This window comes from Acomys russatus, chromosome 6, assembly GCF_903995435.1.
Source record: "Acomys russatus chromosome 6, mAcoRus1.1, whole genome shotgun sequence".
NCBI classification, from domain to species: domain Eukaryota; kingdom Metazoa; phylum Chordata; class Mammalia; order Rodentia; family Muridae; genus Acomys; species Acomys russatus.
In genome coordinates, this window is record NC_067142.1 from 67,364,465 (window position 1) to 67,382,244 (window position 17,780).

At 43.1% G+C, this 17,780-nt stretch overlaps 1 protein-coding gene across 1 annotated transcript; it reads right to left on the reverse strand.

Annotated features, from left to right (window-relative positions):
- Positions 1-3,648: 3,648 nt before the first annotated feature.
- On the reverse strand, positions 3,649-15,560 carry LOC127190740 (T-lymphocyte surface antigen Ly-9-like). Its single transcript, XM_051147925.1, has 6 exons — positions 15,398-15,560; positions 13,438-13,767; positions 9,756-10,031; positions 8,935-9,270; positions 5,511-5,780; positions 3,649-3,838 (listed from the first exon to the last, which is right to left on the reverse strand). The coding sequence occupies exons 1-6, from the start codon at positions 15,519-15,521 to the stop codon at positions 3,675-3,677; spliced, it is 1,500 nt and encodes a 499-aa protein (XP_051003882.1). The 5' UTR covers positions 15,522-15,560; the 3' UTR covers positions 3,649-3,674.
- Positions 15,561-17,780: the final 2,220 nt, after the last annotated feature.

Here is a 17,780-nt window from a genome sequence, read left to right on the forward strand (position 1 = left end):
TGTTTAAAAGTATGCTAACACATCTTACTGAAAGTTTTATAGTTTTCTTTTCCCTCTGGCAATGCTGAAGGATAACCATCCGCATAGCGAGGTCTGCGAGTCTATTTCCCTCATGAACGGTGCTAGGCAGGGACGTATGAGACCTAACAACCCCAGTAAAGAAGGGAGAATTCTCCATGCTGCTACAGGAATAGCTGAGCATTGAGCAATATCCTCTTTAGTAAGAAGTAGATGATCTTTAGCCAAAAGCCCATCTTGACTTCCCAGTAATATATCCACCCTCATCCTGGTTCCTCTCCTGCCAACTTTTTGTGAGGCGGTTTCCTTTTTTGCTAATTCCTAATATTTGATTTCCCAGCAGAAAGTTTCCACCAGGTAAATGTGACCAAGCAACCTGAAACCAGTCACAGGGGGTCGTCCATCTCTTGGTCAGACATTCCACTAACATAATTGTATATGGAGGGGTAGGCCTGTAATTTGTAGTATCCCTTGTGAGCTCTTTTAAAAGTTTATAGGGGGGCACAGCCAAATCCACTAAAAATGGCAAGTGTTAGGAAGCCAGCACAGCTGCTTGATACAGTTCTAGAAAAGTTGAGCTGAGTGCTACAAGAAAGATCTTGAGATGGGCAGAATTGAGGTGGGCGTTCCATGAGTGACAGAGTAAATTTTGTGTGGGGAATGGCGTGATTAAGGCAGATGTGAAACATGGATCATCTTCCTTTGAGAATGGATACATTCATAATACTTAATGAGTGCAATGGCCTAGGCATCGTACAATCAGAACAGGTGTCTGTCACAAGTAACTAACATGGCATACTGAGAGGGTACCAAGCCTGATTGGGGGTAAATAAAATAGCTCATTAGACTCAAAGGTAGTATAATCACATTTACCATTCACTAAATATCTATGATGTGTTGGGCAATGCTCCAAATGTCCTTAATCTGCCTAAAACACCATGGATCACAGAAATGAGGAAGCTGGATCTCATATGGATTTAGTGTGTCCTCACCTACATGCTAGAGCCCAGACAGATGCAAGTGGCTTGGTCCCTGGTGCTTTCTCTGGCTTTGCGTCAGGGTGAAATAAAGTATGAGTTGGTCTTATAGTCAACCACAGTAATCATCATTGAGTGACCATTTTGAATATCACTCCACTCTGGTCCTCACACAAAATGAAGGACCACTATATTTGCATATTAAAAAAAAGAACGTTAGAGCTTGAATTATCTAAGATGCTCTCCTTGGTATGGAAGAGAAGCAGTGTCTAAACAGGACTGTCTGACCCGAGTCCATACATCTGACAACTAAGTTCTGTTGACTTTAGAACACAGCAAAGCCACGAGGACTCATTGATGGTTTCTCTTTCATCTCCATCTGTTAGGGGTTTGCATTATTTTTCTCAGAAAGTCTACATTGTGTAATGACTTCAGCCCCAGTCCCTCCTCTGACCCCATCTCCTCGGTAGATAGATCTCCCTCATGAGATGTGACAGGGAGTTTTTAGAAGCATGGATTGGGTTGAGAAGAGGAGCTCCTTAGCATGCCAGAACTGTGGAGTTCAAGGTGGTAATTGGGGTACCATGGAATGGTCATGGGAAAGTAAAAGCAAGCATCTCAGCTCTGCACCCCAACACCCACTGGAACAGTTCTGCTTTTACACGCTTGGTGCTATTGGAGTGTTGAATAAGAGTTTGTTTTGGGAAAGCATACCGTAGCTTAGGTCTAACTGGAAACCCACTGATGATGCTCCTGAGCAGGGAAAGCATTCCGTAGCTTAGGTCTAACTGGAAACCCACTGATGATGCTCCTGAGCAGGGAAAGCATTCCGTAGCTTAGGTCTAACTGGAAACCCACTGATGATGCTCCTGAGCAGCGGTTCCCAACCTTCCTAATGTGGCGACCCTTTAATACATTTCTGCATGTGTGGTGATCTCCAACCAAAATATCATTTCATGGCTACTTCATAACTGTAATTTTCCACAGTTATGAATTGTGATATAAATACCTGATATACAGGTTCTCTGATATGTGACCCCTGTGAGGGTTATGACCCACAGGTTGAGAACTGCTGCTCTTGAGTAATAGGTGTCTGTGTACCTAATAAAATTAGAAATTAGCTTCTGACTTTGCTGCTGCCACAGCTTTACAGTTTCACCTGGCCTTTGTTTCTGTGCTCTCAGAATTGAGAAATACCTTAATTATCATGGTTAGATCACATTCAAGGGGTAACAGTCAACACCCAAGGGACCCAAGAGGGTCCAGCAGACAGGCCTCCCCTCCTAGTTCCAGTCATTAACTCTAAGGGAACCATCTTCCTTGAGCTTTTGCTCCTAAACCACTCCCTTTCAGCACACTGCTTTTTCAAACTGTGGCAGCCATATGGGTCCTCTAAATGCAGCTTTGGAGTCAGTATTCTGGTGGAAGTGATCAAGATTCAGTGGTTTTTAACAAGCTGCCAAGTAATCCACGTTGCTGGTTGGCTCACTACACTTTGAGTAGCTAGGCTTTGGGGCTAATATCTGGAACCTATGTTCTCTATGTTCCAGGGTCACCGATGACATTACCTGGTATTTCATCTGGGGCCTTGGCTTGCCTGTACGTGACGGCCAAAGATGAACCTGAGAAGGCAAGCAGAAGAAGTTACAAAGAGGACTCTGTATAGGGAGATGCCTTTGATTTTGTGAGACTGAAGAGAGAGGGCGAGAGGCTTTTGAAGACACAGTCAACAAGGAGACTATGGAGAAGGAGGGGATCCTAAGGCAAGCATAGGGCCAAGGGTAGCATAGGGTCACCTTCATCTGGAAAGAATGCTGGGGGACCTTCTGGCATCTCTCTGAAAGACAGAACTCTAACTCTCCTAGAAGCAATTCTTCCAGGGCTCCATGTGTGTTAGCCTGCCTGCTCTTTGGTTGAAATTCTCCTTTATCACTCTAATATTAAGATTCTAGAGGGAGACATCAGTCATGAACACTTATCTCCTTGTCTGCAGTGATTGGTCCAACAGCAAGCACATGACTTCCACCTGGGTGATTAGGGATATTTCTTACATCCTTCAGATTGAAGTTGGAGGGAAACATCCTCCTTCTCCAGCCTTTAGAGCACTATTAGAAGCTACAGTTGGCTGTGCTGTGGTAAGCCCCTCCTCTTGACCCTCAGCTGTGCTGCAGTAGGAGAGTCAAGCTGGCTCCAAGATAACAACACAGATAGGATATGAGGAGATCTAGTGGTTTCTGAGCTTCTGCTGCCATTTGTCCATTTAGGCCACTGAGTCATGAAATAATAAATCCTGTCTTTGTCCTTCTTCCACACTCTATACAAATCTAAGCTAGGGTTGAAGAGATGGCTCAGTGGTTAAGGGACTGGATTCTTCCAGAGGATCTGTGTTGGTTGTGCTGTCTCTCAACCATCTGTAAGTTCAGTTTCAAGGAATCTGATGCTCTCTTCTGACCGTCATAGGTACCAGGTACATACATGGTGTACAGACATACAAGCAGGCAAAACACACCTACACATAGAATAATAAAAATTATAAAATCAAGTTTTAGTTGGGCTACAACTATTTTTAACTAAAGACCCTCAACTAATACCCAGCCTCCCCATCACTCTGAGGGGAAAGAAAAAAAACTAGGTTTTGAGAAAGAAGTAGCAAGGGCTTATGGGAGGATTTAGAAGCCTTCATAGTTTGCAAACACAAAGGCTCCTCAGGGTGGGTAAAGTTATTCTAGAACACTTACACTGTTTCTTTTGCTTCAAAATATAGCAACCGCCGAGCATCCCCAAGAGCAAAAGACTGATACCCAGGAGGCGCAGGATCCAAAGCTTCATGTGTCCCTTAGGACCTTGGAGAGAATAATAAGGATATTAATGCAAATCCTGACAGAGAAATCAGGGCAAATGACTGATAGAGCACGATGGCCATCTCAACTGACTCTTGAAATCCTGTGACAGCCCAAAGGACATACATTATTCCTTCATTCAATCTATAGCCATTTTCCAGCAAGCCTTCTAGGCAAGAGGTGATAGCAGTACACAGGCAGACACAGACTCCCCGGAGACCGTTTTATGGCTTACCCAGAATTTTAAGGATCTGACATGAGACATGAATGAGAATTGCCAATCTCAAAGCAGGCTTGACCCCTGCACTGCTGCCTTTCTCTGTAAGTGAGACGGAAGGTCCAAACCCCAGGAAGAAAGTGTTCAGATTCCTAGGAAGCCAGGCTCTTGGCCTGTCTTCAGATTCCGCCTGCCGAGGCACCATTGCATCCTTCGTATACCTCACTTTCTTCCTGCTTCCCTGTGGTGAAGAACTAATGGCCAGGCTTAAGGTTCCAATGCTGCTGTTGCTGTGTGACCTCAGCAAGTCCCCTGTTCTTCTGTCAGTCTTTTTATAGAACTGGGAAATGACAAGAGTATCCCTTTTGTAGGATTGCTGTGAAAATTAGTTGTGCAAATATGCACAGAGCTCCAGAGTTGAGGCTAACGTTTAGTAAGAACCACCAGACCCAGACACATTGGCATACACCTTTACTCCCAGCACTTGGCAGAAGCAGATGAATATCTGAGATTGAAGCCGGCCTATTGATAGAGAGAGCTTAGAAACTACGTACTTATCTTTATTAAAATTAAGGGCTAAATGATGATTCAATTCCTTCTTGAAACACTGGAGTTGGTCTGCAAAAACTTAGATATGTACATATACTTTTGAGCTGTATATGTTATGCAATCTGCATAAAAATATTTTTGATAAAAATGTAATATCTGTTTTGAGATATGGCATAAGTGTAAAAAGCACCTGCTGACCTTTAAAGTGTTAATAAATATTTTTATACCTAATCCACACGAACTGTTAATATTTTGGGCCTATTAAATTAAATAAAATATGTTATAAGTAGTAATTGTTTTGCTTCCTCTCTTCATCAGTTTCTCCTTTTAAATACTTTGGACAGGATCTGTTGTTAGTCCAGGCTGGCATCCAATTATGTAGCCAAGGATGCATTCAAATTCCTTGGTCTTTCTGACGCTACCTCTTGGGTTCTGGAATTACAGTTATTGTAGACTTGCTCCTCTCTTCAGTTTTTGCAATGCTATGGTTTACACCCAGGATTTCACCTATACTAGGGAAGCTTCTAACAATTGATTTATATCTACAGTTCCCCCCCCCACTCACCCCCATCTCTCTTTCTCTCTCTGCATATAAATTCTAACTTTGTAGCTCAGGCTGACTTCATATCTGTAATCCTTCTGCCTCAGTCTCCCATGTGTTTGGATACAGGTAGTTCCTACCATGTTTGTCTCTTTTGATTTTAATAACACAGCTATCAGTACATTAGAAGTATATATCTGGATTCCATTGCACTGCAATGGTGCTCTAATTGATTCCCTCTCATACTCTCTCACTGACTTTCTTAAGTAGCTTGGAACACAAACACTAAACATCACGGTTCCTGTTTCTGCAGCCTGAGTGGAGAGGGGCCTGGGCGGGGGGCCGGGGACGAGTGGGGGGAGAGAGACCTGAACAGATGGTCCCAGAAGAAAATTGGCTGGAGCTGTTGCTGACAGGGTTATGGGCTGTGCATGTAAAGTCCGGCAGACGTTCACCACTTTTCCAGAAGATGCTGAGGTGTGAGTTCCTTTGGGACATATCCACTTTCTTTTGCAGGGACATCCATGTGTAGGTCACGTTGTTTCCACCATCTTCCACGGAGCAGGTCAAGGTGACACTGCAGATGTCATTCTTCATATGCACAGGACTCTGGGTGACACTGGGCTCCTTCAGTCTCTCTATGTGAGGGAAAGGCAGAGCCAGTGTAGAACTAGACTTGTCAGAGAACTGCCTTGCTGCCAAGGCCAAGGCCCTGAGTTTGAGTCCCAAGACCTATAGTGGAATGAAAAAACCAATTCCTAAACACTATCCTCTGTTTACACACACACACACACACACACACACACACACACACACACACACACACACACACTTAAAATGAAGCAAAAAATGCATTCATGAAGAATATATTGTGCCCCATGAGTCACCTACGAAATATCATATGCACCACTTTGCCTCTTTGGACCCTGATACTCAGGTGTGAAATAGGGCTGGTTATAGGGAAATATGAAAGAAACTACTTGTTTCAAACACTGGCTTACAGTGAAAAATTGACCAGTTAATCAACACACACAAGTTCAGTTTTTCTAAACATAATGTTTTAAACTTTACCAAGCATTTTAAAAAGGAAAAATTAATATTTAAATAAATACCACATTTATTTTTGTTATTGAAAGACGATTATTTCACATTTGCCTATTTGGTTAGTGACAGCATCTCATGTATTCATATATTCTGACCTCCAATTTGCTCTGTAGCCTAGGGTGTTCTTGGCATTCTTGACGTCCTGTCTCCCCATCTTAAGTGTTGGGATTACGAGCAGAAGCCACCATACCTGGTTTATTTAGTGCTAAAGGGACAACCCATGGCTTCCTTTGGCTTAGAGGATACTCAACTACCTAAGATACATCCTCAGCTCTCAAAACTATTTTAAAATAAATGGTAAGACTGTTTTTTTTGTTTGTTTGTTAATTTGTTTTACCTTCAGCTTGCTAATGACTTTTAAAAAAAATTTCAATGCTATAATTTCACTTATATTTTTAAAAAGCATATAGGGTCATTAAACTCACAAATATCACTTCTAGCCAACCCCAAATTTAGATATTTACCTTCTTTTAAAAAATTTATTCATATTACATCTCAATTGTTATCCCATTCCTTGTTTCCTCCCATTCCTCCCTCCCTCCTGCTTTCACCCTACTCCCCTCCCCTATGTCTGTGACTGAGGGGGACCTCTTCCCCCTGTATATGATCATAGGTTATCAAGTCTCTTGTTGATGGCTTGTTATCCTTCCTCTGAGTGGCACCGGGCCTCCCCATCAAGGAGATGTGGTTGAATATGGGGCACCAGAGTTCCTGTGAAAGTCAGTCCCTGCTCTCCACTCAACCGTGGAGAATGTCCTGTCCATTGGTTAGGTCTGGGTAGAGGTTCGATGTTTACTGCATGTATTGTTCTTGGCTGGGGCCATAGTTTGAGCAGAACCCCTGGGCCCAGATCTGCCTGTCTTAAAGGTTTCTAGGAGCCTCTGGATCCTTCTATTTCCCCATTCTCCCATAGTTCTCACACCTAAAGTCAGAATAGGATGTCCTCATATCTATCCCAATTTCTTGGTAAGTGAGGACTTCCATGGGACATGCCCCTTGGGCTAGTGTCTAGTTATAAGTGAGTATATACCGTTTGAGTCTTTCTGCTTCTGGATCAACTCTCTCATTAAGATCCTTTGTAGTTCAATCCATTTCTCCACAAATTTCGGGAATTCCTTGTTTTTAATAGCTGCGTAGTATTCCATAGTGTAAATGTACCACAGTTTCTTTATCCATTCTTCTACTGAGGGACACATAGGCTGTTTCCAAGTCCTGGCTATTATGAATAAGGCCGCTATGAACATGGTTGAACATATGTCCTTGTTGTGTGCTGGAGCATCTTCTGGGTATATTCCAAGGAGTGGAATAGCTGGGTCTTGAGGAAGCCCTATTCCCAGTTTTCTGAGATAGCACCAGATAGATTTCCAAAGTGGTTGTACAAGTTTGCATTCCCACCAGCAATGAAGGAGTGTTCCTCTTTCTTCACATCCTCGCCAGCATGTGGTGTCACTTGAATTTCTGATCTTAGCCATTCTGATGGGTATTAGATGGAATCTCAGAGTCATTTTGATTTGCATTTCTCTGATGACTAAAGATGTTGAGCATTTCTTTAAGTGTTTGGTATTCCTCTGTTGAGAATTCTCTGTTTAGTTCTGAGCCCCATTTCTCAATTAGGTTATTTGGTTTGGTGGTGTTTAATTTCTTGAGTTCTTTATATATTTTGGATATTAGACCTTTGTCAGGTGTAGGGTTGGTGAAGATCTTTTCCCAGCCTGTAGGCTGTCACTTTGTTCTATTGACAGTGTCTCCTGCCTTACAGAAGCTTCTCAGCCTCATGAGGTCCTATTTATTAATTGTTGACCCTAAAGCCTGGGCTGTTGGTGTTCTGTTCAGGAAGTTGTCTCCTGTGCCAATGTGTTCCAGGCTCTTCCCCACTTTTTCTTCTAACCGATTTAGTGTCTCTGATTTTATGTTGAGGTCTTTAACCCACTTGGACTTGAGTTTTGTGCATGGTGACAAATACGGGTGTAACTGCATTTTTTAAAACACATAGACATCCAGTTAGACTAGCACCATTTGTTGAAGATGCTATCCCTTTTCCATTAAATAGATTTGGCTTCTTTCTCAAAAGCCTACTAATGTTTTATTTAATGTACTTTAAAATGTTTAATTATATGTTTAACTTTTAACATTTTCATGACTATATGAACTTAACATGAACCTAACCAGGTTGCTGAGCACTTTAACGAGACTGTGTAGAGGTGGGAAACACAGGGACCTAGACAAGAGCAAACTTGGGCAGAGACCATGCTTACTGCATGTGAACAGACAGGGAAAAGAGCTGGCAGGCTTAAATCATACAAAACATCAAGTCAAATTATTGTACAAGCCCAAGAGTGAGGAGAAATAATACAAATTCTGTGTTTTCTACACTGGCTACTGGAGTGGCCCATCCTACTGCATGGCAGTGTTTTGAGAGATCAAGAGTTTCCATCCAGTCTACTCTGATTCCGCCCTGCTTATCCCCACCCCTGAACTAATGATGATGGAGCGAAGAAGTGCAGACAGACAAGAGTTAGGTGTCAGAGGCGTAGATCAAGGAACACCTTGGCAGGGAGGGTGCTCACCTGATGGTAGTTTTGTTCCCTTCCTGAGTACACAGTGTGAATTGACTAGCTATTACTATTGCCCTGAGGCTTGTTGGCAGGACAGGAGAGGAAGAGAGGAAGCCAGTGAGGGGATACTCACTGTAGATGAGCAGGGTGAAGTGCTTCACACTAGGGTTTCTGGAGGCCTTTGAGCACACATAGGCATGGTAGGGGCCAGCATCCTCCATCTTCAGCTGGCTGATCTTCAGGGAGTAGTCCTCCTCAGAGATCCTCACTCTTTTTTCTTCAGGATCTTTGAGTGTCTGGCGAGGATCGGCTGTTGCTGCTCCTTTCCATTCTTTGCTGATAATCAATGTGTTAGACAGCCAGACAACATTCCTGGTGTCTTGACTGGCCAGAGATGCCAAGGAGAGCGTCACTGGCTCTCCTAGGATCCCTACTACGGTCTCCCCGACTGTCTTCCTTCTGAAGGCTCCTGAATTTAAAGTGAGAGATGAGACATCGCAGCAGCTTCAGCCTCTGTTCCTATCTCCCTTGTCCCCACCCCATCAAGTTAAGCTGTAGGAGACAGGGACCCCACATCCTTTTCCCATTGCACCCTGTTTCTTGAAGCATCCCTGCTGTTCTCTAAAGACCACCTGCTTTACTTGGTTATTTTCACGCTTGGCTTGTCCAGCCCTCCCCACTTTTGAGGTGATCCTAGGAGACAGGGTATCGCTCAAGGAAAGCTCAATTTGTACTTTTGCCTCAGAACACTCCCACCCCTTGTTGTACCCTTGGGTGCCACAGTGGCCCGGGGTTCTAAGTCTGTCCAGCCTTTCTTAGGCTCTGAGCAGAAGGCCTTTGGTTTGTCCTCTTTCTTTTCTCTTCCATCTATGTCTCACCAAAACAAACCTTAGACCCTGTGGGTGTTCACGATGTTTCTAGAGTACCCTGGAAGATCTGAGTGGAGCCACTTGCCTGTACAGAACGGCCAGACACGGACAGGTTGGGAGCTGCTCTGGCTGACTGGATTCCGGGCTGTGCAGGTATATGGTAGGTCCGGGTCACAGGCACTCAGGGAAACGGTGAGGATGTGGCTGCCATGGGATTCATTAGAATGGGTGTCCATTTGGGCCCAGCTGTAGTGGACATCGTCCTCTGTCCCATTCACCATGCATATCAGGGTGACGATGCAGGAGTCATTCTCAGATGAGGTGACAGATTTCACGGACACCAGAGGCTCCTTTAGCTGCTCTGAGGGCGGAGGGGGTAACAGCATCAGAAAGATTCTCAGTTTGGAATCCTTACAAGGGAAAGGCTGCCCGAAGAAGGTGATGGCAGAGAAGCCAGGATTGGAGGACAGCCAGACCTGCCTGTTCTAAGGAAGGTGTGTCTGCAGCCTAGGCTGTCTCTCCTCTGTGTTTCTAAGACACTCTCTGCAGGTCTTACTATGGCAGCAGCTCAACGTTCCTGGGAGTGTAATTCTCCCTGTCTCTTCCCTGTGCTTGGGACCCCAGTGCACTGAGCAAACACTGCATGACCTAGGCAGTGGGGAGCTCATGGTCTAGAATTTTAATCACTCCTGCATTTTGGTCTGAACTTAGGACCCCCAACTTTTTCCCCCTAGGCTTCCTTTTTATTGCAACTCCTCTGTTCAACTGGTATTTAATCTTATTGAACAGGTGACAGGTCCACGCACAACCCTGAACAGAAGCAAAGGCAGATGTGATTTTAGAAAAGTGACCATTACTACCCCAACACCTGCTTCTTCTTCCTTGTTAGTTTTCTGGAGTCAGTGACTCCTAAGAGTTTCTTTTTAAAGCCACATTTTTAATTACTTTCCCGAGGGGTTTGCACTGTATATCTTGGTCCTATTCATCTTCAGCTGCACAATCGATTAGTGTACAACGCATACATACAAAGTTTCCTGCTGATCCTTCTAGCGATCTTCTAGATCCACACATAAGCGACAGCATGCTCTTCATACTGTTTGGGACTTATTAAACAGTAGCAATACATGTGAAAAATATCACGACATGTTAATGACCTATCCTAAGCTTATTAGCAGCACAAAACTTTCTTAATTTATACAGAACACCCTAGAAATCAACAAAGGTTTCAAAGTACCTGATCGATGGAAAGATGTTATTATGAAGTGGATAATATTTCTCAAAACTTCATATATTCAAACCCTGGCCTCCAACATGTCACAATGTGACTTAGGAGACAGGTTTGTGTTTGGAGGTAGATGTGAATAAGATACACTAGGCCCCAATTCTATTATTCTTATTAGAAGATAAATAGGACGCCGACTATATAGGCAACCATCTGAGGACATAGAAGATGGCTATTTTCTCTTTTTCTTTTTTTTTCTTTTGGTTTTTTGAGATAGAGTTTCTCTGTGTAGCCTTAGCTATCCTGGACTCGTTTTGTAGGCCAGGCTGGCCTTGATCTCATAGTGATCCACCTGCCACTGCCTCCTGAGTGCTGGGATTAAAGGCATGTGCCACCACTACTGGCTAAAGACAGCCATTTTCAATCCAAAACAGACTTCAGAAATATAAATCTACAGATATCTTGATCAGACTGTAAAATTGTAACAAAACACACTTCGATAATTTATCTACTCAGCCAATGATATAGTAAAGAAAACTTAAGTGTTTGAGTGTTTTGCCTGCATGTATTTCTGTGTGCCACATGCATGCAGTGTACATGGAGGCCAGAAGAGGGCACTAGATCCCCTTGGAACTGGAGTTACTGACACCTGTTAATGGCCATGCTTGGAGGTGAACCTGGATCCTCTAGATAAGCAGCCAGTGCTCTAACCACTGACCCATCTATCCAGTGCCATCAGAGAACATTATTTTGTTATGGCAATCTTAGCAAACCACTGGATATTTTCATGCCAAAAGTGAGGTGTTGTAACAAACATCTAAAAATATGAAAGGTATCTGGAACTGGCTAGTGGATAAAGGTTGGGAAATTTTTTTATTGAGACAGGGCTTCATGTGTAGCCCTGGCTGCCCTGGAACTCACCTTGTACACCAGGATGGCCCCGAACTCATGGAGATTCACCTGCCTCTCTAGTGCTGGTATTAAAGGAGTGCCCAGCTTGAGGTTGGGAGAACTTTGAATAGCGTGTTCATAAAAGCCCATGTTGTAGAAAGATGATGTTAAAGCCAGATTCTGAAGACTCAGAAAGAAAAGAGGGCATTGTAAGGGAATATAGTGTCATTTATATTATCTAGGAATATCATAAACAGAATTGTGATAGAAATGAGAACATTTTAAGTCTTTCTGGTGATGTTTCAGAAAGTAGGAATATTCCCTTAGACACTGGAGAGCAGCGAAGGTTACGTAAAGCGGGGTAGAACTTGACTTAATTGTGTACTACTGTTTTGTGGAAAGTAGAATGTTTAAGTAAAAAAAAAAATGTATTTCTGAGCAAAATGTTAAAGGTAAGGAGCTGGAGAGATGGATCAGTGGTTGAGAACACTTTCTGCTCTCACAGAAGATCACAGTTGGATTCCCAGTACTCACATTGGGTGGCTCACATTCGCTGTGACTCTAGTTCTGGGGGATTTGATATCTTACACTGTCCCCCATGGGTGTACCACATGCACACACAAACTCACACATCTACACATAAATAAGTAATAAAATACATCTTTTAAAGGTGTGGAGGGTGTGCCTTGTTTCTCTTAGCACTTAACAAAAAAATAAAGAGCAGAGAGATAAATGGAATGGAAAAAATACAGATGTTTTTGTTCTATTTATATTGCATAACACGAGAAAGCACATTTGTGAAGAACATGTGTGTAGCCAATGTCTGCTGAAGAGAAAGTGTGCATGTGATTTATCGACTATATTGATTAAATACGAAAGCTTAGAGGGAATGAAGGAAAATAGGGTGAAAAGAAACCTGTCAGTCCTTTGGAATTCTGTAAGACAATGCAGTGAGGTGCAGGGATGTAAGTACGTGCTGCCCATGAAGAAGGAACAGACACCAAATGTAGGCAGTTCAATGGTTTTCAGGGCTCGCCCTGTCACCATGAGCCTGAAGAGACAGGTGTGCACAGTATTGGATGCTTTCTCATTTTTTGGTTTTGGAGACAGAAGAATGCCTAAGGTCAAAGAGTAGAGTAGTCACCTCAGGGACATGGAAGGATTTGCAGCCATAACAAAGGGCCCAGAAGATAAGGCACAGAGCCTTAACGTATAATGAAAATAGCTTTAGCTTTGCTTGGTGTCTGTGACTCCTTTCTTTCTATTTTTCCCTCTTTCAGGATGGGAATGTTTACTATGTGCCCAAATCCACCACTGTATTCTGGAAGCAGAGAACTTGTCTTGTTTCATCGGTTCACAACTGGAGAATGGCTTAAAAATGAATTATACTTCAACTATCATTCATGCCTGAGTTAGGTAAGAGTTTGGAATTAAAGTTGATACTTGAGCACATTAAAACTTTGGGCGCTGTTGGAATGAGGTTAATATATTTTGCATGTGAGAAGAGCATGGATTTGGGAAGGTCAGAGACAGAGTTTTTAGGGATTGGTAGGGAATGGTTGGTGGGGTGGAGGTGGAAGTGATAGGGTTCATTAGGATCAGTGGTTATGTGGGGTGGTGTGGAAAATCCCTCCTCAAGCTCTCGGGCACTCACCATAGATGTGCAGTATGAAATTTTCCACTGTGCTGACGACAGAATTCTTCTTGCTTATCAGAGCATGGTAGGATCCCGAATCTTCCTTTTTTAAGTTGGTCATGCACAAGGAGTAGCTGCCGTTGCTGATCTTGAGTCGGCCATTGTATTCTTTGTCCAGAATTAATATATCGCCTTTGGAGAGTGCTAAAGCAAGACTCTTTGGGGGAAAGCTCCACGCAACATGCTCAATATCTTCATCCCCTGAGCTGTTTAGCAGGAAAGTCACAGAACCACCTAGGATTCCTGACAGCACTCTAGGGGATGTTTCCTTTCCAGAGGCTCCTAGTCCTGTGGAGAGAGAAGAGGGACTTGGAAGAACAGCTGATCTCTTCCAAGGAGCTTTCATCTGTTCACTCAATAAACATGTATTTATCACAAATTCTATATGTTCAGAAAGGAAGGAGACTCTGGACCTTCTCCTTCTAAGTCATCCATCCATCCATCCATCCATGCATCCATCCATGCATACTTTCGACCACTCATTCACAGAACTCTCTCTCATGAAAGCAGTTATAGGCATCAATAAAACATTGTTTCTAAATTTCTGTTTTAACTGGGGAATTAGCCTATGACTGGCTGAGTTTTTCTGAGAACCATCTTATTGATCTGTAAGACTAAGAAACCCATTGTAACTGCCTCACGTACAGGGGTTATTATGATAACACTTAAGTGAAAGCAGGTGCTGCAAATTGTAAGGAGCTAGAAAAGCAAAAAGACATCCTCTTTAAAAATCAGATGAACAGGAAGGTGCCTAGAGAGGTGGAGAGACAGCGAGGTGAGTGACAAAAAAATAAAATAACTTCTTGGTGTAACCTAGTTGCTCATCAAGGGGATAAGATCATAACTGAGAGACTAAAAAAAAAATGGTAATTCCCCCATAGTGAATATTCCATGCTGCTGTGCTAAGTATACGCGTGCTCACTATAAAATTCTCTCACTGTTTTCAAGTTTGAAAATTTCTTCATCAGCCTACCTTTCACGTCATCATATAGGGATCTTAGACTGTCTCTCCCTTAGTCATGTCTGGCTTGGGGTTAGGGATAGATAATAGCACTGTCCCACTCTTGATATTTTGTCTCAAGCAAGATCCATATATCTGATGGACATTGTTATCAAAGCTCTGAAGAGCTCAGGAATTTGGCCACCAGAATCTGTTTTTCTGTGAAGACTTTGTGGTATCTGTTGGGTGCCTGGAGTCCCCAGATTCAGGCCTCCTGGAGTTTTGTAGAGTACACTGGGAATTCAGATGAAATCAGATGAGAGCTGGAGCAAGGCTACTCCAGAAATTCTCAGTGGGAAAATAATAGAAAATTATGAGAAAATAGGAAGACGTAAAGTATAGCATAATTAGAAAGGAGGAAGAGGAGGAGGAGGAAGAGGAAGAGAGGTTACATTGTCTAGGGCCACCTGACTATATGACGCTTCTACAGCCCAGAGGATATAAGAATTATGACAGGAAGTAGAGGGAACTCTAAGTTTTTGTGCCCCTAGGACATCTCAAGGCAGCTTGTCATCAGAAGTGTTTGCTCAGATCCCTCTGTGAATTTATGCACACTACACAGGAAACAACCTGGAGTCAGCACTTCTTAGCAGGAAACTGTGAGGGTGAAGGGAACAAAGTTTCATGGCAGAGCTACTTGAAATTGGGACTAGAGTGTCACTTCCTTATGGTGCATCAAAGTTCGTACACATGATCTCTCTCTCACACACTCAGAAACACACACACACACACACACACACACACTGCATACATACTCACTCTTTCAAATGTACAGATCTTAGAATAAATAGAACTGCAGAGTAATTACCACAAGGAAGGTAATTTCCTCATTTTACCAACAAGAATCTATCTTCCGGTCAGAAGACCAGCCTAAGAGACCGCCAGTAGCAAGTGGTAGAGGCTTTAACACGGACTTACCCATGAGTAGGAAGAGGAGCGCGATCCAAAAAATGGGATAAAATATCTGCAGCTGACTCTTTCTCCATCTATCTGGGAATGGCTCTAGAGCCCAGTCACACCCATATCTCTTTAGCTCCGCCATGATGTTGTACTTTCAGTCTCAGAAGACGCACTTACCACAGCTTCCTCTATTATGTGAGAGCAGGCACAGGCACAAACACAGGCATGTGGGGTGTGTGTGTGTGTGTGTGTGTGTGTGTGAAAGCTGTTTATATTGAGCACTGCAGACCCCTGGAGGGCCCAAGCACATCCAGACCCTTCAAGGAATTTGTCAACCAGTGTTGTGGTAAAGATGCTTGCTAAATATCTTCACCTCTGGACATTGCTGTCCTTGTGTAATCCCTCTTCTTGGATCCAGGCTGCACTAGGGACAGCTTATAGTGAATACAATGTGATAGAGCTAGTGAGGTGTCATCATTCCTCATCACCAGTGACTATTCCTGTAGATGTTCCTTGAATCAATGAAAAGACTGCAAGTAGTTCTTTTGATGTACCTTCTCATGGCTCACCCTGGGTACCTTCATGTTGTTAGGTATAAGATAGACATGGGCAAGAAAGCAGGGAGAAAGGCTTCCTAAAGCACAGTTCAAACCCTATTCTTGTCTGTACAACCCATCAAGCTGTAAAACTTTGGTCCTAACTCTTGTGATAAAGCTTCAGTTGAAAGAGTAACAGGATGTTTTAACCCCGTGGGGAAAGATTGTCTTAACTGATAGACAGCAATAGAGTCAATCAAGAAACCTTGAGAATCCCAAGAAGGAGTTGGATACATTGTAATCAAGAAAACTACAGCTGTGTCTTGGTATCCTGATGGCTGTCATGTCTCTTTGTGTTGAATGTCTTTTGACTGAGATAGATTGTTCCTGATGTATCAAATGCTAAGGGTCCAGGTCACTTCTTCACACATATGCACAAGAAATGTCCCTCCATTCATAACAGTCTGGCATACATTGTAGTTTGAGATGCTGTCTCCCAACCTAAGAGCTCTAGGGCCCCATCTGGTTCTGTGCATGATGACAGTCTCTATGAATTCATGGCTGTGCTGGTTCTGCTGTGTTTAGACGGCCTTGTTTTCTTGGTGCCCTTCATCTCCTCTGGCTCTCACATTCTCTCTGCCTACTCTTCCGAAGGGTTTCCTGATCCTGAGGGATCTGATGGAGACATTCCATTTATTGCTTTGTGTTCCCTGCTCTCTTGCCTTCTGCACATTGTCTGGCTATGGGTTTCTGTATTTTTTCCCATCTGCTGCAGAAGGAAGCTTCTCTGATGATGGCTCAACAAGGCACTGGCTTATGACTACAACAGAATGCTTTTAGGAGTCATTTTATTACTATGTTATTTTAGCAGAGCAGTAGTATTCGGTTCCCTCCTAGGACCCTGGCTTATTTAGTCTCAGGATCTTGGCCAACCAAGCAGTGTTAGGTATGGATTTCATCTTATGGAGTGAGCCTTAAGTCAAATCAGCTCTTGGTTGGTTACTCCAAGAGGCTTTGTGCCACTATTGCACCAGTGTATGTTGCAGGCAGATCACAGTTGTAGACCAAAGGGGTTGTAGCTCGGTTGGTGTTCACATTTCCCCTTTGGTAGCATGCAGAGTCCCTTCCATTACCATGAGCATTAGTCCATAGGGGTGACCCCTCTTGGTAGGTACCAGCTCTACTTCTCCATGCTCAATGAGTTGTGCAGTGTTGTCTTTATCTAGGGTCTTACTGTTAGTTTGTAGAGGAGAGCATCCAATAGCCTTGGCGGCAGCCTGGGTTGTTTGGAGTTTCCCATGCCATGTGCTTGGCCTACAACTAGATTAGATGTACTAATCTAGTTACTAGACGTACTAGTACCTAGATGTACTAATCCAGGTACTGGAAGCTTCATTTGCTGATGAGAGACGTCTGCCCTATTATCTGGCGATTTCATTTAGATCAACTTCGTAAAATGTATCAGGTACATTGAAATATTGAAATAAAGCAATCTCCAGATCTCCCATTCAAATAAAAGGAATGAGAATAAGAGTTCTACTCTCAAGTCAGCAGCTCTTTCCTGAAATGGGCTGGTGAAATAAGGTATTTCACATGAGAAGAAGGAATCCATCTAAGAGGTATTCTTATTTGGCTAAAAAATAGGCCCCCTATAGTGTTATAGAGATGAGAGGATACAAAATGACACCTTTACATTTTTAGACCTTTGCTTAAGGTTATTGAAGAGAGATTGGTTCCCAGCCAGCAAATCATCAAAGGTGCAATGGAAATGTAGTTAATTGTTCACTTCTCGAATTGGAAGATTAGGCCAGGATGTATATATTTTAATGGGCTTCTACTGTATTATATTTCCATTCAACCCTCAA